The sequence below is a fragment of the Schistocerca serialis genome, unplaced genomic scaffold, assembly GCF_023864345.2.
Source record: "Schistocerca serialis cubense isolate TAMUIC-IGC-003099 unplaced genomic scaffold, iqSchSeri2.2 HiC_scaffold_1362, whole genome shotgun sequence".
NCBI lineage: Eukaryota > Metazoa > Arthropoda > Insecta > Orthoptera > Acrididae > Schistocerca > Schistocerca serialis.
In genome coordinates this window covers 11,875,209-11,900,451 of record NW_026047583.1, presented here as the reverse complement: position 1 = coordinate 11,900,451, position 25,243 = coordinate 11,875,209, and the positions used below count along the sequence as shown (strand labels likewise).

The following is a 25,243-nucleotide window of genomic DNA, read 5'->3' as shown; positions in this document are numbered from 1 at the left end:
ATGTTCTATGCCTTAAATTTCATGAGCTATCCACGGCTCACTAGATCGGAGGCTTTGGAAAGATTTAATACCATGCCGGTTCTCATTCCTTTATCTAGGAGAGTGTACAGTCTTTTCTAAAGCCATGCAGCATTCATTTATGAAGTCAAATGAGCGGAAAGCCCGTAAAGAGTAACCATTTCAAAAACCATACTAAAGCTAGGAAACAATGATACTTAGCTGTAGTTTGAAGCCTCTATTGTAGGTTACTTCGCTTCTTAGCACTGTTTTAACTGTGTTTTTAGACTACAAAGACGTTTCCCTTATTACTACAGATTGACGCAAGTTGTGGTTCCTTCTATGCACTTCTTCAGGGATCGACATAACAGCTGGGTATTTGTTCTTTAATGTTAGGATTACCTTGCTTGTTTTGTTTCCCTTAACCTCTTCAAGTTGAATCTTCACGGTTTTGAGTTTGTATCTCATGGTAGATACCAATAACAATATTCTATTTTCTGCTCGTGATACGAAATTCTTATAAAATAAAATACATACTGCTTTTGATATTTTTACGATATTACTACGCATAATGGCTTGCTGACTGCAGGTGCCTCAATCAGTTTCCACAAGGCTTTGCTTACGTTACTGGACTGCAATATTTCGGCACTGTTAATGTTGTTTTCCAAGGTTAGAAAGTTCTGCTTTAAGCGTTTTGTTCTGTTCCACTTTTATTAGAAAATATGCATTTTTCTTTTGTACAGGACACACAGGTCATGCATATTCTTCCTATGTTTAACAAGGTTGGCTAGAAATCTCAGTTTTGTCATTCCTTCTACTCCGTGTGTGTTGGCTATCATCATTTCTGTAATGGGTGATCAGGAGTCTTCGTCATGCCGGTAGAATGGCTAATGCTGATCCCGTTTATCTGACGCTTCCGCGTGGGATAGTGTATCCAATCCCTCCTAGCTACCTTATTTTTAAAGAAATTTGATCTTGCTGTTATTCAAAGCTCGTTTCTTTTCAACACTTTTTGTTGTTTTGTAAGAACTTATTTATTCTGTGTGTTGTGGAAGGTAGTTTGAGAAATGGGAAGTCCACGTTACTTATGCAGTGTCACCAGCAATTTTGAGAATTGTTGCGGAATGTGTCCAGGTAGATCTAGAAGCTGAGACCCTGGTGTCGAAGGGAAGCATATTTTTACGGTTGTATGATCTTAATATAGCTGAGTTTCATGACAGCTAATTTGCTGAAGCTGACATCAATGTTAGTCTCAAAGTACATTGTCATTGGAACCAGTCTGCTTCATTTCGTCACTGAAACTGTAGAATCTTCACAAGGTCGGCTGGTTCAAATGGCTCTGAGCACTATGGGACTCAACTGCTGAGGTCATTAGTCACCTAGAACTTAGAACTAGTTAAACCTAACTAACCTAAGGACATCACAAACATCCATGCCCGAGGCAGGATTCGAACCTGCGACCGTAGCGGTCTTGCGGTTCCAGACTGCAGCGCCTTTAACCGCACGGCCACTTCGGCCGGCCATGTGGCAGAAAGATTCATAAAGTTGCGTCTTATTGTTAGGAGAATCTGAAGCGCGAGTCAACGGATTTTATTGCGTTTTATGGTAGGAACAGCGACAAAGACCCGTGCAAGGGTTGCAATTCATCACTTCACATACAGAATTGCCATGTGAACGGTGTAACGTCATTTGACGGTGATACCAAATTTAATTCATATTTTTACATTTCATGTGGAGTGTGCTATCTAGTGATTTATCTGTAGGTTGTGACAGTTACCACCACTTTCCTAAGTGACTTCTTGAAGCGGCTGCAACTTTAGTCATGTGACAACCAGGTAGCTTGAATATGAGCAATGTCACAAAATTAGCTAATAGCTAAACATCATGAAATAAAGTCTTTGTTTCAAAATTTAAAATCGCGTACGCAGGTCAATGACTTCCCTCAAGAAACTGTGACATGTTTGGAAGTACAGAGGACAAACATTCAGTTGATTGCCTGAAAATCACGTAAAAAATTTTATTACGCTATATAGTACGCGGATAAGTTATGTTATGTTACTATTATGTTTTGCTTTAGTTTGCGGTTCTGTTATTGACTCTGCAGAAGGAAGGAAATGAAGCTCAGGGGTAGCTGAAGGTGAATTATTTTCCGCAGGGTATTTCAGAGGCAGGTGCACGGTTCGTGAATTATTCGATTCAATTTTAAGAGTATTTAAACCACACTGAAAGCAGGCACGGAATTGGTAGTTGTAACCTCCCCACCGAAATTTTATAAGAAAGAAAAAAATACAATACTTAATACAAATGGGAGCCGAGTGTAACCTCCCCACAGAAATTTAAAAGAATGGCCAATATTATTTAGGGATGCTAATGGACATTACGCTAATTGTAACCTCGCCCACAATGAGAGGTATTGAAAATGGCAACAAAAATGTGAAATACGCAATCTGACTCAAATATAAATCCTTCAAAATTAAAGTCCATTCAGTGACAAGAAATTTCAATTAAACCGAAATATCGGTCTTTGGCCCTGTGTAAAACAATCAGAATTAAAGTCTTACCTCAGAATAAATAGATGTCACATATCTGCTCTTGTTGTTGCGCACCGCTCGGAGGAACTGCATTGCAAATAATAATATTCTCTTTTTTTTGTGATTCTAGTGAAATTTTTTCTTCAAAAGAAGTGGAATGAAATGGGAAGTGCAACGAGATCTTTAGTTCAATAAAAAATTAAATTTTCGAGAAAATGCTTTTGAAATAAAAATTATTATTGGGGAACTTGTTGGAGAATAGTTACAATAAATAAAATTTTTCATTATCTAATGATTATATTAATTAACAGTATACCTTATTCACCATCTTGACCAGTGTTGCCGACCGCTCTCCATGACGACTATTGGCGTACTGCACGCGACGACTACTGACTGAGTACTGCACTCAACTAGACAGAGCTACAGACTCGCAACGACTGCTACTCACAGACTCGCAACGACTAACTGCTGACAGAGAACCGCTCGCAACACTCGCGCGGTCAAGCGCATACTCTCTGGTCACAGATGCTACAATGCCTCGCCATCGCTGCTACGTTACATACGTGTTTCATAACCCTCCACTGGGGGGGAAAAAATTTGGCAGCGATGGTGAGTCATTTGGACTTGCCAAGCGCGGCAAAATTTTTCTTTAATTAACAAAATTCTACAACTTACAGAATATTTAAATGTTGTGCACACGCACTAAGTACAAAATATATCAGACAAAGACAAAATGTGAATACTAAACATAGTAGCAAATCAGAAAAAAGTATATACAAATTATTTGACAGATAATAAAGTGCACAGGCACTGAAAAAAAATTCTTTAGCATATGCAGAACAAATAAACAGACTGGCAAGAATAATTAGATGTAGTACATAAAGTATATGTTGTGCACACGCACTAAGTACAAAATATATCAGACAAAGACAAAATGTGAGTACAAAACATAGTAGCAAATCAGAAAAGTATATACAAATTATTTGACAGATAACAAAGTGCACAGGCACTGAAAATTCTTTAGCATATTCAGAACAAATGAACAGACTGGCAAAAAATATTATGTTGACAAGTGACATAAGTGTACTCGCATTGGAGTTCAGCGAATCGAAAAATGTATAACCTATGAACATAAATGATGTTACCAAAAAATTTTTTCTTTATGTGACAAGAATCAGGATAGGAAAGGGAAGGATTGCATCATGGTTGTAGCACTTTAGATTGCACACAGCTGCTCTGAAAGTCCATATCTTTCCACAGAAGTACAACACCAAGTGACACAACTTGAAGTTCTTTTCCCATCAGAATTTATCAGTGTAGCCAAGACACTGAACTGTCGTAGTAATGTTCCATGTTTTCATTTTGGCAGTACATTAGGTACACCAAACAGTGGGACCATAATAATGTCTTCATCGCTCATGGTGGTGGACAGCATGTCGTGTCAACACCACACTCTTACAAGGCACACCAACGTAGAATTAGTGCAAAACCAAATATAGTGCTCCGTGATCACTGGGATAGACAGGACAAATGGACATTGCAATAATTCAGGGTAGTCAGCTTATGAGGTGAAGGACATCAAGTCACATAATATTGACAATTACAGACTTAATTAGTAGTTTGTGGCATTCATAGCCCAGTTATTGAACATTTCTGTACCAAGTATGTAGTATTACAGAAAAATGTTCATTAATTGTTGTACATAGAATCAGTAGCCTTCTTTTCCTGGTTACAAAGCATTATGAAATAATCGCATTCTTTTCAGTTACAGAGTATAATTAAGAATCATTAACCTTCTCCTAATTACAGTTAATCAATCATTTGTCGTTAATTAATCATTTGTCGTTAATTAATCATTTGTCTAATTACAGTTAATTAATCATTTGTCTAATTACAGTTAATTAATCATTTGTATAATTACAGTTAATTAATCATTTGTATAATTACAGTTAATTAATCATTTGTCGTTAATTAATCATTTGTCTAATTACAGTTAATTAATCATTTGTCGTTAATTAATCATTTGTCTAATTACAGTTAATTAATTGATCATTTGTCATTTCAATATAGTAAGAATTATTAGCCTTAATTAATTACAAAGCATTATTAAACAGTACCATAGTTAATTAATTATGTGTCATTCCAATCTATTAAGAATCATTAGTCTTTTCCTAATTACAAAGCATTATGAAACAGTCACATTCATTTCCAACAACAAAGTATGGCATCGTTAATTAATCATTTGAAATTCCAATATATTAAGAATTATTAGCCTTCTCCTAATTACAAAGCATTATTAAACAGTCACATTCATTTCAAATTACAAAGTATCAACATTGGAAACAAGAGCTAATCAATGGCATAATTAATAACAATTCGTGGAGTGACATTAATTATTGGCACTCAGTGGCCAGCAAGTATTGAATAAAATCATCATTCAGTATTATTCAGATTATTACGAAGTCATTATTAAAAATCAGTTAATTACAGTCATAGCATTAATAATCATGGGCATTACAAGTACTCATTACAATAAACAGTGTTCCTCATTCAGTAGTATTCAGATCATTACAAAGGCATTATTAAAATCAGTTAATTACAGTCAAATCATTAGTAATCACAAGCATTATAAGTGGTAACATTACAATAAACAGTGGCAGTTATTAGCTAGTGACAAAGCATTATTTTGAATATAGTCTCATTAAGAGGTCATTACTCAAGTGACATGCTATTCAGAGTTGATCAGTATTATTCAGAATTATCATAAACTAGTGACATTATGTGGGACTGGTAATACATTTTTTTTTGTTAGCAATGCATTGCGTTGGGATCGATAATTAATTGCTGAGGCATAATACCTTTTGCTTTTGACCTATTGCTGCAAATGAGGATAGGTAACGTCATTCGTCATGAGTCAGCTGTAGCAAGATTACGTAACAAGGCAGTACATGTGATCACATTTATAAACGATAGACACAAATGGGTAAAAATATAAAAATGCAAGTACTAGAACAGGTATAATAAGTAACAGGTTTAGCAAGTATCATGAAAAGCTTCTCCTGAAAAAAATACAAAATGGATTATTGACCTGAAAGAAGAAACGCACACTATGCTGAAAAGTAGTGAACTTCGAATTAACAGGTAGTGAAATGTGTATAAAAATGTGTATAAAAATGTGTTCCATAGCTGTCCTTTCCAAAACTTTCAGTCATCCTACTATGCAATGTAACACCTGCTGTCAAAGCAAACTGCAACAAATACTTAAATAACTACATAACATAAATACATTACTTCAACATTATTCTCATCTGTAAAGAAAAACTTCATTATCCATATCATCATAACTTCACCATTATCATCACCTGTAAAGAAAAACTTCATTATTCATAATACCATTTCCTTCATCATTATTCATCAGTATTCATTATCATCTGCAAAAAATCACTTCATTACTCATTATACAACTATTCCTTATCTCTAGCATATTTCATCATTAAAACTAAGATGTGTAGTTCTCTCTGACAGCCTGCATCAATCACCTTGTAATCTGAAAGAAAAAATTAGTTAAGACTGCTATTCTGTGATGAGTACAGTATAGTCTTGCTAATGCTTGTTAATCCTGATCCATTTACTCTTCCTCATAAAGTTATTGCATCTCCTTTCGTTTATCCGTAGGTGAAATTCCCATTTATGTTAAATTTATTTCTTAGAATCATCATTCCTTTCTGAAATTGATGAACAAAGATTAATGTCCTGCATTTAAATCATATACCCACTAAATAATGACTGGTTTATGGTAACATAATTAACCATACAGCATAACATGACAGAAAACGTAATATGTTAAAGACGTTGACAGTGTTCAGATGCAAAAATGTACATAGAATAATACAATGCAGTAGCAAAAAAAAAAATGTAAAACAGTCACGATGTTGAGATGTCATACGGCAAAAAAAATTTCAAAGTCGACTGTTGTGTGTTATATCTTAACTATTTCACAATACATACAAGCAAAACTGGAGTACAATCATATACACAAAAAAGTGGAAAATGTGCACGGTCTGATGTGTAACGACAAGAAAAGCGACCTGCTGACCTTACCTTGCCGGGCACTTGCCAAGAAAAAATACGATAATCATCAGTAATTAGTCACGTGAAATAATTGCATTAGTAAATGGCATCATAGTGTGTTGAATCATACAGTGTCTTCATTCAATAAACGGTTTAATGTTTGAGATATGGTGATTGCCTTTCGATTTTCTGGTTCTCAAAGTTTCGACGTGTACAACATTGGGGTGAGGGATGCTGCGAATCCGATATGGACCTGCGTATAGAAGTTCAAATTTACTGCACTTACCTTTTAATTTGCTGGATAAATAGTGTGTACGTACTAGTATCTTCTGTCCAACGTGAAAGACGCGGCGTGTACAAACCTGTTTTTGCTGTCTTCTCCGGCGCTCTGCGGCACGTTTGATGTTCTTCAGCGCAATGTCAACTATTTCGTGGTGTCGTAGGCGACGACTTTTGGGAAATTCTATTAATTCTTTAATTTTGTTCGGTGGTTCAACGTTTTTCAGTATAACAGTCGGAGATAGCATAGTGGATTCATTTGGAATGGAATTAATTACATCTTGGAATGAGAGTATGTGTGTATCCCAATCAATATGTCTTTTGTGGCAGTATATTCGGCACAGTTTACCAATTTCTTTCATTAATCTTTCACAGGGGTTCGAAGAAGCGTGGTACTTGGATATATAAATCGGAGAAATGTTTCTAGCTCGTAACATGCGTGTCCATACACTACTACGAAATTGTGATCCATTGTCAGAAATTACTTTCATTACATGCCCTACATGAGATAGAAAATGTTTTACAAATGCATTTGAAACAGTTTTAGCAGTAGCTTTGCGTAATGGAGTGAAAGTAACAAATTTTGAAGTGAGCTCAACAGCGACAAAGATGTAGCAAAAACCTCTGTTGGTTCTGGGAATCGGACCAAAAATGTCTACTGCAGCCATGTGTCTTAATTTAACAGGTATAATGGGATATAAAGGAGGAATATGTGAAGTGGTGTCTGATTTAGCTTTCTGGCAAATTTTACAAGACGCTAAAACTCGTCGTATACGTTTCTCCATGTTAGTAAAATAACAGTTCTGTCTCAGTATAAGAAAACATTTTCTTGCTCCGTAATGTGCGTAACTTAAATGAGTGTACCAAATTAATTTGTTGACCAGTTCGTCAGGTATGCATAATAACCAATTGTTGCTGTCAGGATGAGAGCGGCGAAACAGAATGTCATTGCGCACAGTGTAGTGGTTTCTAATCGTAACATTATTCCTATCTTGCCAAAGGTGTTTAATTTCTTTCCACACATTGTCTTTATTTTGCTCTTGTGCTATGTCCTGTAATGACGATGAAATAAAGTTTTCAAATGCAACTTGCTGAATGTACATGACACTAAAATTTGTTTTGCAGAAGTTGGTTGCTACGTCTTGCTAATTGTTGCCGAGAGAACGCGATAGTGCGTCTGCTATAACATTTTGTGTGCCGGGAATGTGAACTATTGTAAAATTAAATTCCTGTAAATACAGTTTCCATCTACTTAATCTATCGTGAGTGAATTTGGCCGAAAGTAAAAATTGTATCGCTCTGTGGTCTGTGTAAACTGTGGTATGTCTGCCATAAAGAAAGTGCTGAAATCTCGTAAAAGCCCATACAACACATAATGTTTCAAGTTCTGTAACGGAATAATTTCGTTCAGCAGATGACAAAATGCGGCTTGCAAATGCGATGTTTTTAATAACTGTTGAACCATCTTCTTCAATTTCCTGGAAAATATGTACGCCTAAAGCGGTGTTCGAACTGTCAGTGGCAATGGAAAAATTTCTAGTAAGATCTGGGTGCGATAAAAGTGGAGCATTCAACAAAGCATGTTTCAAATAACATTCTCGTTAACAAAATTCTGCGTGTCAAAAGTAATGTTTGCGTTACTGTAATATGCAATCTGTGCTGTATCTGGTTAAAATCTATCGTACGTGTTATTGTTTACGGGAGAATGTTGTGGCATATCCACTATATGAACTGTTCTGTTATTTCTTACTGACGTGTTACGCTATGGATGACACCTATTGTCTGTTTCATTCATGATTATTTGTTGTTGCTGATGTTGTTGCTGCTCATAAGATCGACTGTTATTAAATGTACGCTGAAAATTGTGCTCGTTATTTTTACGTCTGTCAAGATAGTAATTTCTATACGGCGTATTGCGATACGAATTGAAATGGTGTGTTATCTGTACGTAGTTATTTCTTTGCTGCCATGCGTTACCATTTGTTGGAGCTGGGACTATACGTGCACGCGGCGAAACATTAAAGTTTGGTTGACCTTGTAGACTGCATTGTTGGTTACGTATGCTAAGCGGCTGACTTTCATGCTATTGTGGTGGAAAACGTCTATTGTTACCAAAAAATGCGTTTGCTGTTAATTTTACACATACTGATGATTACGATTTTATCTGTTATTAAAATTACGGCGGTAGTTATTACGGGAGTGCCTGCTGAAAATTGTCACATTCGGTAAAAGATTTGTCACATCGGGTTTTCAGTACAATATTTCTTAATTCTAGATAGAGCAATAGTTAAAGAGCAGTTTTGATAGATATAAAGGATAGTAGAAGAAAAGGCAGCAGTGCAGAAAACTAAAGATGAAACAGCACTACTACAGCTCGGGGCCCTATGCTCGCTACGGCACATATTCATTAAAGCGTAATGAATCCCCTGAGGTCATTTACGCACTGCAAATAAATTTTAGTTTTTGCGTTACAGGCAATAGCGGTAAAATTCCAAAAGTAAATCGCTGTATTCTTGCCAACTCCAGTTTCTGCATAATACGTAATGCTGATGAAAATACAATAGCAAATTGTTGCATCAGGTTCAAAGCTAGTTTCTGCATTACAGGTAATAGCGGTGAATGTACAAAGATAAATTGTCGTATACAGTGCAAAGCGTGTACCTGTACGCTGTCATTATTAAATTCCTTACATTTTCTTACAAATGCAAATTGCTCGAAATCTACATTCTCGTCACTCAGTTTGATAACACGTTCAGGTTTGTGTGTGAATCTGTTCGTCTGTGTCATTTCGGATTTCAAGTTGCGTAGCTTTTCAGATTTTAAGTCGCGTGGCCTTTCGGATTTTAAGTCGCGTAGTCTCTGTAAATTGTTCACATTATACACGCTGCGTGACTCTGACAAATGCTCGCAACGTGGCGTCTGCTGTATGTTATTAACTGAAGTGTTTTTCATCTCTGTTACTTCTTGTTGTAAATTTGATAACTTCCTACGTAACGTGTTGTTAGATGAATCGATCTCATTAATAGTCTGCTGTAAATTTTGAAATTCAGGCGTTTGGATAAATGAAACCGGTGCAGTATCGTCTGATTTATTGTCATTAGCATTTTCGATAACATCAATACGACTGGCCAATTCATCACATTTTTCAGTCAATATCTTAACCTGATCATCGGTTTTAGAATCAGACGCATTAATCTGTTTTTGCAACTTGCGCGTAGTTTCGCTCAGTTTTTTAACATCAGCTTTGATGACATCGCAATCCTGTGTTAGATCTAGTTGTTCGAATCTATCTGTCACTGTTTGAATATTTACTGTGTGTGTATCTGTTTCTGCTTTAAGATCAGAAATTTCATCCTGTAATTCCGCGTTCAATTGTTCTATGGTATTAATTTTGTCGGACACTGTAGTAATATTATTGTCTACATACGTCTTCGCTTTCGCGAATATTTTACGTTTGTCCTCTTGTCTCTGTGCAGTGATTGTTTCCATGACTTGTCGTTTTACTTTGTTTTGATCTTGAATAAATCTGCGGAAACGCGTATTACTGTCCTGTATGTGCTGACTAAAGCGCTCGTTAATCTGAGTGCTCTGCTGTTCGAATTTCGCGTCTATCTTTGCGTCCATAGTGCGCGAAAGTTCTACCGTCATTGCTTTAAACTCGTCGCGTAATTGTGTAGCTTTTTCAGAGCATTGTTTAGCGACTCCGCTAATTTCGTCTCTGAGTGTTTCTGTTGCGGCTGTTTGCATTTCTCTTAATTCTTGCGAAACAGATTTAATTTCTTCGCTATTTTTTTGTGAACAAGCCTCAATTTCCGCGCGCAGCTGTTCCTTAGTGTCATGGCACTGCGCAGCAACGGCTCTAATTTGTTCACTGAGCTGTCTCGAATTGTCGTCTAATTTTTCATTTAAGTGTTGTTTGAGATTTTCATTATCTTGTTTGTTCTGTTCCCTAAGTTGTTTAAAATTTTCGTTCTGTTCACTAAATTGTTGTTTAAAATTTTCGTTCTGTTCACTAAATTGTTTGAACTCTTTACTACTGTTGTGTTGGTTTTCCATCATTTGGTTAATTCGTTGCAGCAATAGTGTCATAATTTGATCCGAACCAAAATTAGCATTTCTATTCTCAGTACTGTTTAATGATATCCCTGCAGTTGCCGCACTTTGTGTGACCATTTGGTCATTTTGCAACTTACAAAAAGGATTATCAGTCCGATGTACACTGTCACTCACTATTTCGGAATTAAATAAATCCGTCTTACTTTGTGTATCCTGTTCATTTTCATTAGACAAATTCGTCTGTTCGTCACTTAAATTTTCCAAATCGGGTGTGTTAAGCTCGGCAGCGCTCATTACCATAGAGCATTCTGCGTCATCAATTCTCGTCATGTTAACAGACGAGACAATTGAGTTCGTTTGTTCATCATTAAGGTGAAAGTCATCATTAGTGGTTGGAATGCACTGATTGTTAGTGAACGCAGGATTGTCATCATTACACTGCGTGTCACACGTCCTATCGGTAAAATTGTTTAAATCGGTAGTTTCGTTCGTAATACCTCGCGATACACTATTCATAGTCTTTCGCGGCATTTTTGCAATGGTCACAATTATTCACAAAACAAATGAGCACAATGCAAAAGCAACACACAAATACAACAAAGCAACAAATTGCCGTTGACCTGCAGAGAGAAAGTCACAAGATTAATAAAAGCGTAGCGCCAAATCCTAATTATACTTAAGCAAATAAGAGCAGATATCTGACTGTTGCTCAAAAGACTCTCAACGAAATACGATCCTGGACTGGGTGTCGCCAAGTGTAACCTCCCCACAAAAATTTAGAAGTAATGAACAATATTTAATTATGAATGCTAATGGACATTGCTCTAAGCGTAACCTGCCCACAATGAAATGTACTGACAATGGCAACAAAAATGTGAAATACGCAATCTGACTCAAATATAAATCCTTCAAAATTAAAGTCCATTCAGTGACAAGAAATTTCAATTAAACCGAAATATCGGTCTTTGGCCCTGTGTAAAACAATCAGAATTAAAGTCTTACCTCAGAATAAATAGATGTCACATATCTGCTCTTGTTGTTGCGCACCGCTCGGAGGAACTGCATTGCAAATAATAATATTCTCTTTTTTTTGTGATTCTAGTGAAATTTTTTCTTCAAAAGAAGTGGAATGAAATGGGAAGTGCAACGAGATCTTTAGTTCAATAAAAAATTAAATTTTCGAGAAAATGCTTTTGAAATAAAAATTATTATTGGGGAACTTGTTGGAGAATAGTTACAATAAATAAAATTTTTCATTATCTAATGATTATATTAATTAACAGTATATCTTATTCACCATCTTGACCAGTGTTGCCGACCGCTCTCCATGACGACTATTGGCGTACTGCACGCGACGACTACTGACTGAGTACTGCACTCAACTAGACAGAGCTACAGACTCGCAACGACTGCTACTCACAGACTCGCAACGACTAACTGCTGACAGAGAACCGCTCGCAACACTCGCGCGGTCAAGCGCATACTCTCTGGTCACAGATGCTACAATGCCTCGCCATCGCTGCTACGTTACATACGTGTTTCATAGTAATTACGTTTACCCTCATTTTGCTGTCATCTTGTGATTGATGAATTGGGTAATATAAGAAACCGAGAATGTAGGTACAGACAAGACGAAAATCGCAAGAGTATTTGGCTTTATTTCAGTCTCCCGAAAGCCATTGTTCCCAGAAATCTTGCAGCTCTTGGCTCGCTGACAATCCGGTTCACTTTCAATAGCTATAGTCCCTAAACAAGCCCATCTTTTCACGATAATGGCGCGTTTTATTAGTTTCCCTCGTTGCAGTGGAAAATCAATTTTCTTTATTACATCCATCATGGTTGAGATTTGGCACGAGATCCCTGTTTATGGAATCCTCAGTCACGCATCCCATTACTCATGCAAGAGGACACGTTTTGTACCAGTAAGAAGTTATGGACCGCACACACAGTAGTGTTTGATACTGTGTCTGGGTTAAAGTACAATGGCTTTCTAAATTCTCTAAAACTGATAACTAAAATGCCGAAATTGGTTTCAGTAGAGCCGGCGGTTAAAAACACGCTCTGGTGCCGGCTGACGTCTAATGGGGCTTGGATTTAGCAAGACTGACTGAATTGCTGAAGTATCATCCTTGACTATAATTTATGGAACTGGAATACTCCTACCATGAAGTGGTGAGGCGTTCGACAGGAGAATACTTCCCTGTTCTAGCTTCTTAAAGCACTGTTAGAAACTACAGTCATATTTACCCATTGCAACCACAGTCAACGCAAATATATAGTTTGCATCTGCCATTTCCAAAAGAACAGTTCTATGCCGCCGTTTAAATTTATAAAAAGGCTCGCACTATTCATCGAGCTTGTTATCACGTGCTTTCCATGTAGCGCGTCGAGACGATGAGGGGGAAATTTCAGCTTCTCTCGCAATCTGCTGTCGCAATGACAAGGCTACCGCCCTGGCTCACCACAGATTTCGTTCACATACATGATGTGTGCAAAACTTGGCCAGAAATTAAAGTGACTGAAGTGGGAACTCCACATCACCAGACGTTCAGAAAAACTGTATTTTGTTGCGGGTCGGACAATGCATGTAGTGCAGAACGGTAATCAGAGGGTCGTGGGGTTGAGTTCGTAAGTGCAACAACTTTTTTTTCAAATTTGACGTCACTTGCGCTGCATATAAACCGAAGTATAGGTCAATGTATTTTATTTGTTAATACTGATGTTTTCATAAAAGGTGTGTAAAGGGAAAGCAGAGGACAATGTGACACTGCGAACAAATTTCCAGGAAAGGATTATGAGGCGTACACCAGACCTTAGCATATAAAACTGAATACTTCATTGCTATACGGTTAGTGAAATACACTTCTGTAGTGATACTGATCGTAAAAACAAGGTAGCACTAATTCTCTAACTTGCACGCGTTATGAACGCCTCATTTTACTGCATAAGGTTACTTTAAAGTTTCTATGGCGAAGCAAACTTTGTGTACATTCACGAAAGGCTCTCTCACCGCACAGTTTGGCGTGTAACGCATCATTTCGCCAAATAGTATAGCTGGTGATGCACAGAGATGCATTCTTCTCGGAATGTGATTCAGTTTTGTGACTCGGTAAGGTAAGAACAGTTTCGTAGCTTTTTGATTAAATTCTTTACCTTGCAATAAAAATAGACGTCAAGGAGTTGCAAAAGCGAAGTGATTATTATTTTTTTCTAAACGCTTCGCCTTTTCAATTCAGGCCAAGCACTACATGCACCATTAATTTGGACGAAATCAGTGATGAGTAGGCGCGGTATCTTTGTGGCCAGTCTTCTGCGCTTTGTTGGATATGTAACAAACCACCATTCCCGATAAGAAAGAGCTGTCAGATTTAACTATTTTCAGAAATTCTATGTAGTTTAACTGCGTTTTCAGCAATATGTTATGTATGTGCGAAGCCGGAATTTCTTTGTATTTTGAGCACTGCTGAAAAAATAATGAACACGTGCTACACGACAAAGCAAATTTAGAACAGTACCTTTCAAAAATGTCAAAGTTACCGACGTTGGAATTAATTATAAATAATGAGCTTTATTTCTTTTCCTGTCAGACTTTGCTTAGATGTTTACATTCCTACATGCAGATACTTAACTTTCAGAGCACCGTAGCAGCTTCTTTAATGATCCTGCCGATTGTGTAAACAAGGTCGAGAAAGGGATCCTGTAGGCTGCCGCACGAATCACATAAACGCTAATTGTTATTGGAACGCAGTACATTTAAATGAACGTTTTTTGTGAAATAAAATATTTTAAGGTAAGGTTGTCCCAGCTTTTGCAGTGAAGCGGAAGGCAACAATCACTGTGGTGCAATCTGACTGCTCGTCTCACTTTTGTCTCGTTATGGACGGAGTCTAGAAGAAACCCCACCTCGCCGCTCGTCAATCGGAGAAATGTCCCGGCTTCGTGCTCATCCTCAATCCGTAGTTCCCGAACTAGCGTATGGGCTGCGGACTGTCCTGTTCATCCAGTTTCGCTCACTATCTATCACGCGTACCGTGATGAGAAATATGAATCATCTATGTACACGTTGGTATCATTTCTAACTCTGACTAAAAAATATATGTATACGTATTCAGTAAATTAACACAGGTCAGGAAACGTTTTGCATCACACCAGTTCCCAGAAGTCCTTAAGATACACGTTGACTATGGATACTGTATCACAGACACAGTGTTGACTGTTCAGTGGCGTTATTAAACCAGCCCAAAGACGTGAACAACCGTTCAGGAGCAGCGCCTTTTAGTGGAGGGGGTCGGACAGTGCATCACTTCCGGTCATTCCACCAGGAAGGAGCTAGAGGGTTAGAGAGTTAGAGTTTTCTGTAGTTCAACCATGGCTACACGGTCAATACTGCGGTTCGATCGTGTCCGCATTATTACTTTGTGTCAGGAAGGGCTCTCAACAACGTAAGTTTCTGGGCTTCTGAGTGAACCGAAGTGAGGTTCGGACATTGAGGAGATACAGACAACTGCCGATGGCACGCATCGCTCAGGCCGCCCAAGGGCTACAACTGCAGTGGTTGACCGCTACCTACGGATTATGGCTCCAAGGAACCCTGACAGCAACGCCATCATGTTGAATAATGCTTTTCGTGCAGCCATAGGACGTCGTGTTTCCAAGAAAATTTTGCCCAATAGGCTGAATGTTGCACAACTTCGCCCCCGACGTCCACGACGAGGTCTATCTTCACAACCACGACACCATGCAGTGCAGTACAGATGGGCCCAACAACATGCCGAATGGACCGCTCAGGATTGGCATCACGTTCTCTTCACTGATTAGTGTCTCATGTGCCTTGAACCGAACAGTCTTAGACGTGTTTGGAGGCAACCCGGTCAGGCTGAACGCCTTGGACACGCTGTCCAGACGAGTGCAGCAAGATGGAGGTTCCCGGCTGTTTTGAGATGGCATATGTGGCCGATGTACTCTACTGGTGGTGAAGGATGTCGCCGCAACGGCTGTACGATACGCGAATGCCGTTCCCCGATCGATAGTGCAACCATATCGGCAGCATATTGCCGAGGCGTTAGTCTTCATGGGAGACTATTCGCGCCCCCATCGCGCCCGTCTTGTGAATGGCTTCGTTCAGGATAACGTCTAAGGAGTAGCCACCATATTTTCCTGACACGAACCCTATCGAATATGCCTGAGATACATTGAAAAGGGCTGTTTATGGACCACGTGACTGAGGGATCTACGCCGAATCGCCGTTGAGTGGAACTATCTGGGCCAACAGTGGCTTTATGAACTTGTGACTAGTATGCGACGATGAATACAGGCATCCATCAATGCAGGAGGACGAGCAACTGGGTGTTAGAGGTACCGGTGTGTACAGAAATCTGGACCATCGTCTTTTAAGGTCTCGCTGTGTGGTGCTACAAAATGCAATAATTTGTTTTCATGAGCAAAAGAAAGGGCGGAATTGATGTTTATGTCTATCTCTTCCAATTTTCTGTACAGGTACCGAAACTCTCGGATCCGAGGTGATGCTGAACTTTCTTTGACGTGTGCATTTCTCTTGTGCGCAAATAATTTCCCAACGTCGTCGTTGATTTTGTACTTGCCGTTTAGTGGCTGTTACATCCAGTTTCTTGTAACATTTTCCGATTTCTGTGAATGAGCTCGAAGTTGCGGACGTGTGACTGTCGTGATGCGCTGTATCGGGATAATCCCTGGGCAGCGTGTGGTATTCTAAGGACGTTTAAATGGTATTGTGTGTCGGAAATCTTGTTTCCTTTAGGAGTGCTGCAGTGTGGATGCAACGTACGGCAGTTTTTCGGTATGGCTCCGCAACATTGCTGCCTGAGGGCGATGATGCAGGGCGTTTCCAAGGTGTTACCGCTATCACCCTTGTGGCCGGATACACGGAGACAGCGCTGCTATGCCAAGACAGGTAATCGGATCGCTGACACAGGTAGTATCTCGCGTCCGGTAGAAAAAATTGCGCATGTTTGTTTACGTACAAGAACGTAGAGGGGAGGGGGCAAACGAGAGAGATCCACGAATTTCGTAAATGTGGGAAGTACCTTCTTGTGGGGGTTTAAGGCGCGAAACACCTGAAGTCATAAGCTCCCAGTAGAGAACCATAGAATGCTGGGACCGCGAGGATAAAAAAACCGCTGCGAGGTACAATACAGGAAGTGAGAAAAAACTAATGTAAAACTTAAAGATGTTACAGAAGATTGTGTAAAAGACGTCGACAAGACACTGGAGTCACCAGGTAAAGATCAGATATCTTTCGTCATAGTACTGCTTTTTAAAAAATCAAAACGGGAGCCAAAGCTCGCACGTCATCCCTAAAATGTCCGGCAAAGTGTGCGGCAGACCGACCCTGAGACGTAAGTGGTCAAAATAGGGGTAGAGGATCGGGAATGTCTGACTTAATGGCTGGCTACAGTAAGGACACTCGGGTGCAGGGTCGACACTCAGTGGCGGTGACTAAAGCGGCAGTGCCCTATTCGCAACCGAGCTAACATTACTTCTTCACGGCGAGACGGCCGGGAGGAAGTGGACCAGGCTGCTGGGAGAGGTTTCACTTCCCAGTTTGTTCCCATGAAGGGAGCACCATTGGTCATGCCAAAGCGACCGCGTAAGAGGCGGGCCGACCGAGATGGACTACGACCTCGGCAGCGTCATTCCCTGGCACCCCAACATGGCCAGGAACCCAGAAGAACATCACTTGGGCTCCCCATCCGGGAACAAATGGAGGCAGTCCTGGATCCGTAGAACGATGGGGTGGACCAGATCCAGACTGATGGGCACTGAGGGAGTTAGCAGATGATGCAGCGAGTGGGCTGGTGCCTATGGACGTAGTCAACAGTCTGATACAGGGCAAAAAGCTCTGCTCCACTGATCGAGAAGCAGTTAGTGAAACTGATCAGCCCCGATGGCAAAAGCACAGTCAACACTGTGGGCGCACTTGGAACCATCAGTGTACAAAAATATGCTATCGAAAGTTGTGAGCGAAGTTTGAGAAATTTGCAGCGACAGGTACAGAAAGTATTATACATTATGACTGAAATCTGAGAAAGGACAGTCCCGCTTATACGATTGCTGCTGATCTGCAGCAGTGAACCGTAACTATATTTTGCATAGGTTCTTTAGATTTCTGAACTATCTTTAAGCGTCTCCACCCGTTTCGTTCTTCGTATGCACCAGCTTGCCAATTATGCTTTTATTCTGGGGTTTTGATGAATTACATTCCATGTCCCACAAATCTTTTAGATGAATATCATTTATGAAGCTCTAATTCGCCACTCTGCTTGTGAACCGCAAATAAGTATCTACATGGAGATTTAATTGGTATTTAAAATTAAATTAATGAATAGCACGAGCCCTTGCACAAGCGTTGCAAACCTTTCTTACCTAGAGGTGTAATTTATCGTTGACTAGAAGTGTGTCAAACTTTTGTATGAATCGTGTGTAGCCAAGTAATGGCACATTGCCACTTCAGTGCACATTGCCACTTCAGTGCACATTGCCACTTCAGTGCACATTGCCACTTCAGTGCACATTGCCACTTCAGTGCACATTGCCACTTCAGTGCACATTGCCACTTCAGTGCACATTGCCACTTCAGTGCACATTGCCACTTCAGTGCACATTGCCACTTCAGTGCACATTGCCACTTCAGTGCACATTGCCACTTCAGTGCACATTGCCACTTCAGTGCACATTGCCACTTCAGTGCACATTGCCACTTCAGTGCACATTGCCACTTCAGTGCACATTGCCACTTCAGTGCACATTGCCACTTCAGTGCACATTGCCACTTCAGTGCACATTGCCACTTCAGTGCACATTGCCACTTCAGTGCACATTGCCACTTCAGTGCACATTGCCACTTCAGTGCACATTGCCACTTCAGTGCACATTGCCACTTCAGTGCACATTGCCACTTCAGTGCACATTGCCACTTCAGTGCACATTGCCACTTCAGTGCACATTGCCACTTCAGTGCACATTGCCACTTCAGTGCACATTGCCACTTCAGTGCACATTGCCACTTCAGTGCACATTGCCACTTCAGTGCACATTGCCACTTCAGTGCACATTGCCACTTCAGTGCACATTGCCACTTCAGTGCACATTGCCACTTCAGTGCACATTGCCACTTCAGTGCACATTGCCACTTCAGTGCACATTGCCACTTCAGTGCACATTGCCACTTCAGTGCACATTGCCACTTCAGTGCACATTGCCACTTCAGTGCACATTGCCACTTCAGTGCACATTGCCACTTCAGTGCACATTGCCACTTCAGTGCACATTGCCACTTCAGTGCACATTGCCACTTCAGTGCACATTGCCACTTCAGTGCACATTGCCACTTCAGTGCACATTGCCACTTCAGTGCACATTGCCACTTCAGTGCACATTGCCACTTCAGTGCACATTGCCACTTCAGTGCACATTGCCACTTCAGTGCACATTGCCACTTCAGTGCACATTGCCACTTCAGTGCACATTGCCACTTCAGTGCACATTGCCACTTCAGTGCACATTGCCACTTCAGTGCACATTGCCACTTCAGTGCACATTGCCACTTCAGTGCACATTGCCACTTCAGTGCACATTGCCACTTCAGTGCACATTGCCACTTCAGTGCACATTGCCACTTCAGTGCACATTGCCACTTCAGTGCACATTGCCACTTCAGTGCACATTGCCACTTCAGTGCACATTGCCACTTCAGTGCACATTGCCACTTCAGTGCACATTGCCACTTCAGTGCACATTGCCACTTCAGTGCACATTGCCACTTCAGTGCACATTGCCACTTCAGTGCACATTGCCACTTCAGTGCACATTGCCACTTCAGTGCACATTGCCACTTCAGTGCACATTGCCACTTCAGTGCACATTGCCACTTCAGTGCACATTGCCACTTCAGTGCACATTGCCACTTCAGTGCACATTGCCACTTCAGTGCACATTGCCACTTCAGTGCACATTGCCACTTCAGTGCACATTGCCACTTCAGTGCACATTGCCACTTCAGTGCACATTGCCACTTCAGTGCATGTCGGTGAATCAAGTGTGTGAATAGAGCAGGAAGAATAGGAGGCCTAACTATTTTTTAATTTCTTGGCTTTTGGAATGTGCACACACAGCCAGACAAACACAGGAAATGTCATTACAGTTGGTTTCGACAGTTCATGTAAGACTTATTTGAATTCGTGTCCTGGTACCATGTAACAAAGGATTAACGAAGATCGGATTCGACATTGGACAAGATTTACGATCATTACAAGAAAACGAGTGAACACTACGAAAATCGCACACAGGATACACAGTGCTAGTATGCTATAAAAAATGTACTGGTAACAGAACATAACTTGTCGTTGGTACACATTTGGGATATTGCCAGTCAGTCCACAATGACGACTAAATTAACAATGAAATTTTTTTCATGTTCTCTAACAATTGTTTCAAAAGCTTCGGATAGAGAATTGAGTGTTTGTACGGGTCTGTAAGTTCCGTCTACAAAGAACAGAACAGAACAGCACAGCAAAAGAGTTCACAAGAACTGAAGTGTTGTATTACAGCCACACGCATAGATACACCAGTACACAGGCAAGTACACACAGAACGTATACAGCGACATAAATTTAGAGACTGAGCATTCCATATTCTGCAGAGTAGCAGACACAGTCAACTGAGCTTTGGTCTTCATCTGGCATTGTATGTACATTAAGCATTAATTTGCAACTGGGAGCTATATCCTTATGTTGGCACTGTTGTCTAATTCGTACGGCAGGTTGCATGTTGCTACAGCGTTCGATGTTAACGGACTTCGGAGGCTGATTGGGAACACATGACAAAGTGCCCGAAGATTACTGGTAAGGACGTTGATGTGATACATGCCCAGAGGACATCGTAGAAGTGAGTGGATGGATTACACTTCGAGTCATTACAAGTGTGTGTTGAACTTCCAATGTTTAATTCTCAGCCTTACTGTAGTGGTTCTGAAGCTCATTTATGTTTGTTATCATACCCTGGAACACACTGAACTGTTTAATGTGTAGTGATCGCCTTTGATTTTGGATGTCTGCGACCATTCCTCTTACCAGTCCAAAGACAACCGCTTCGTGAGCATCGGTATCGTATCTTTGATAGGGAGCTTATCATATATATAGTAGCTCCATTAGCTGCATGCCACGGTACTTGCTTTGCACGGCTGTCTACTTCTTTAATTCCAGGTATCCAAGACTGGCCTTTCATCTACACCCTTACGATGTTGCGACAGTTCTGCTCCCGAAACAACGTTTGCAACTGCTGCGACTGTGGGGTTGGTACGACAGTTATGATAGTTTCAAATCCGGGATGCAGGCTGCCTGCTGTCTACGTCTGTGTAGAAAGAACGGCTTCCAAAATGTTGGTAAGGAAGCTCCGGTGGGTTCTTTCTTACGTTTTTCGCCTAGGTTAGAAAATGAAGGCACTACCTACAGCTACCCAGTAACTTTATCTACAGATGGATATTGTTGGTAAGGAAGCTTTTAGCAGTTCCTTCCTTACGTTTTTCGACTAGCGTAGGAAATCAAGGTGGTATGTACAGCAACGCGTGAACTACTGGTGCTGTAGTGAATGACTTTGATGACCCTTTGCTAAGCTCCTCCATCCTACGTTTACCTTTGTGCAGGGATTGGATGTGCTTACCTTGGATGAGTTGCCACACGTTATTGAAGTGCTGTGGTTGTTTGTACAGTCTGCAACTTTTTCGAATCCGGCAGTAATATCTCATTGTTGCACTACATAATGGATCTTCCTCCTCCGACATTACGTTTATAGACATAATCGATACCATGTATAATCTCAGATCTCTCACAGGTTAAACTATCAGCCGTTTCATTACAAGAATTCATTTTATTTTGTATATGATATATGTCAGGCTAAAATGTATAAAAAAAATTGTCAATCCATTGGTAGTAGCAGTTAAAATGGCTCTTTTAGAAACTATTGTAAATTACAAAATTTGTGGCATACTTAAAATTCGCATTTCTTGCACAATCTAACACTAATGATTGATGTCTGGATTTAATTATATATTCTGGGTACCGCAGAGAATGTAAGGAGTGGTGGACATGTCTGATGGAAACGCATGTATTTTGTTGACCCTGTCAGCAACAATGTAATTATTGGTTTTTTGAACATTGAAGTGTGTGTGATTTAGAAGAATGGTATAACAAAAGGACGTTCACAGCAAAAGGAAACTTTCCAACAGTTTTCTTTTCACGAACCTAGGAAATCGAAATTTTCAGCTGCAATAAAGTAGTTGTAGACAAGACTAAGCTATCTACAACAACGAAATAATCAACGTAAGTAAAAAATTGCACTTCTGAAGTCTTACTCTCTCAGTTTTCCAAAATTGTGCAAAGAATGAAAACTTTAGTGGTAGTGTGTGGGAGGGTGAGATTACAACTACCAGTCGTATCGTAATCATTCACATACGTGTTCTCCCTTGGAGCCTACGTTACAAGGACATCATGCTGTCAACGGACAGGTGTTACTGTAAAGTGATGTGTCTACAAGATTTTTCGTTGCTAGTTCAAGTATTAGTAACTAGATATCTTTCAGGCAGTTTGTTATTGGCTGCGTTTGGATCCAGCGAGCGGGCTTAGTTATAGATGAAGCTGATAAAGCATTTTTCTTTAGGTTTTGTACTGACAAATTCAGATCATGTTCATGTCAAGCTGTGACAGGATTTAAGAATGTAGCTGTGGAGAGGTTCGGCGCGAGCCATTTATCCAGAGGGGAGTCTGAGGACCTGTTTGAAGTTCTCACTCAGTTCCCCGACTTTTTAGTGAATAAATCGTCGGTCACCAATAGCATACATTACAAGAAAGGGCTGACCAATGATGTTCCAGTTAGGCAACCCCCGTATCTGCTTTCACTGTGCAAGGCAGGCCTTACGACAGATAGGGGACAAAGTGTTTGAGGAATGAGTCATTAGGCCATCTGCTTCTCTTTCTGCCTCGTCCGTGTTTCTAGTCCTGAAAGGGTGGTCTGGGTACCGCCTGCTCGTTTTTTATATGCGGTTGAATGTGAAGGTTATTTTGCAACCTGTTCCGTTACCGACTTACGCCATTGTATCACCAGATTTACGGAGACAAAGATTTTTACGGTCTTCCATCTGAACCAGGCATTTTTTCAGATTCTTCTCACTGAAAAATCTGAGCCAGGGATGGAGTGATGGAGTGATTGCCGTCTGCAGTGACTATTTTTTTAGGTTTAACAGAGTCCTATTGCGACTGCACATAGGTGGAGCCGTCGTTTCCCGATTATTGGATAATATCTCGCGAGATCTGAAATTAAGTCTATTTACGATTATCTGGACGATGCTGTCGTCTACAGCGCTCTCTTCGAACACCAATATCTGGAGTAGGTCTTATTTCGTTTACGTGATGGAGCCCTCACAATTAAGCTGTCTAAAGTAAGTCTACCACATAAGGTAATCTCTTTCCTAGGTCATTTACTGTCAGCTGAAAGGTTCAAATTCGATCAAGGACAGTCCATCTCAGAACAAGAACATAATTGCTCGGTTTTATAGGCATGGCCAATTTTTCTTGAAGAAGTTCGTGGCCCATTTTGCTCAATTAGCCATCCCCTTGAACGACCTATGTAAGACAGATGCGGAGCTCAGGTGGGGAGAATCGCAACTGTCTGCCTATGATGCTGTGAAGACTGCTTTGGCTAACCCCATTTCTTACAGTGTGCTTTCCAGAAATCTTTCATTGTGCAGACGAACGCATCTTATTCAGGTGTGACTGCTGTGCTTCCACGAGAAGAGTATGGATTGAGCGTAAATCCAAGAAAGACGAAGGTAATCAGAAGTAATAGAAATGAGAACAGCGGGAAACTTAATATCAGGATCGATGGTTAGAAAGTAGCTGAAGTTAAGGAATTATGCTACGTAGGCAGCACAGGAACGACTGACGGACTGAGCAAGGACATCAAAAGCAGACTAGCACTGGCAAAAAAGCATTCCTGGCCAAGATAAATCTAATATCAAATATCGCCCTTAATTTGAAGAAGAAATTTCTGAGAATTTACATCTGGAGTACAGCATTGTATGGTAGTGAAACGGACTGGAGGGAAACCGGAACGGAAGAGAATCGAAGCATTTGAGATGAACTACAGACGAATGTTGAAAATTAGGCTGACTGGCAAGGTAAAGAATGAAGTCTCTGCGGAGTCGGAGAGGACAGGAATATGTGGAAAACATTGATAAGAAGGGACAGGATGATAGGACATCTGGTAAGAGGGAATGACTTCCATGGTACTAGTGGTACTATAGCATAGAGGGCGAAAACTGTAGAGGAAGACAGAGATTGGAATACATGCAGCAAATAGTGAACGTGGGTTGCAAGTGCTGCTCTGGATGAAGAGGTTAGCACAGGACAGGAAATCGTGGCAGGCTGCATCAGCCCAGTCAGGAGACTGATCAAACACCACCGAAAAAAAAAAAAAAAAAGAAAGAAAGCGACGTCTGCTGGCCGTTCTCGCGGAGTGGCGAGGTGTGTCTCAGAGCTGTGGGCAGATAGGAACGGACAGCGGTTAGCAGCAGACGTGTCTTCCCTACTACGAAGCCTGGACTGTCTTCAGCCCAAGTCGGCAGCGTGTAACAACGAGGGCCGGAGCGGTGTTCCTGCAGGGCCGTGTATCGCCGCAGCTGAGCTCTGGCCGTGCAGTGCGGCCTGGCCGCGCCTTCCCTGGGCAGCGGCTCCTGCGTTCTGCCCGACGGTGTTTTGTCATCTCGACAGTTGCTGAAGGTCTTCTTTCGCAAAGCGATCGTTGGTGCGTGCGACATGTTTCTGATACATTGTCCCGCGTATTAAGATTTCTTTTGCTTTTAGTTTACTTTGAGAAAATTTTCCTGTTCTCATTCAGGAAGTGTCAAAAGCATACAAACTGACTACTGTAAAACATGAGATTTTTTCCCCTGCGAGTAACTGACACTCCGTCTTTAAAATAATTGTGCCTAGTTAGACACAGTCATGCAAAATAATATTAACTCTTTTATTCCATATAACAATTAGGCCTAATTGCCCCTAGGCCGAATAGAAATTCGAAGAAATTTGGCTTACGTATTTTCAAAATGTGTCCATGAGCTATAGGACAAAAGTGACCTCACGAATGACTGGGTTTAAAAATCTAACCCTAAACGCGCAGGGTAATCGCTTTCCAGCTACATCACTGTACTTTCAAAGACCCCGTAACATACCACGAATATGAAAGTTACACGTCACAATGCCCAACAACTTTGTGCAGTA

The 25,243-nt window shown here is 40.5% G+C and overlaps 1 protein-coding gene across 1 annotated transcript; it reads right to left on the bottom strand.

The window, feature by feature from the left end:
• Positions 1-1,981: 1,981 nt before the first annotated feature.
• Positions 1,982-19,978, bottom strand: LOC126440360 (uncharacterized). Its single transcript, XM_050090649.1, has 2 exons — positions 18,416-19,978; positions 1,982-1,993 (listed from the first exon to the last, which is right to left on the bottom strand). Exons 1-2 carry the CDS (start codon positions 19,976-19,978, stop codon positions 1,982-1,984), a joined length of 1,575 nt encoding a protein of 524 aa, XP_049946606.1.
• Between the last annotated feature and the right edge of the window lie 5,265 nt (positions 19,979-25,243).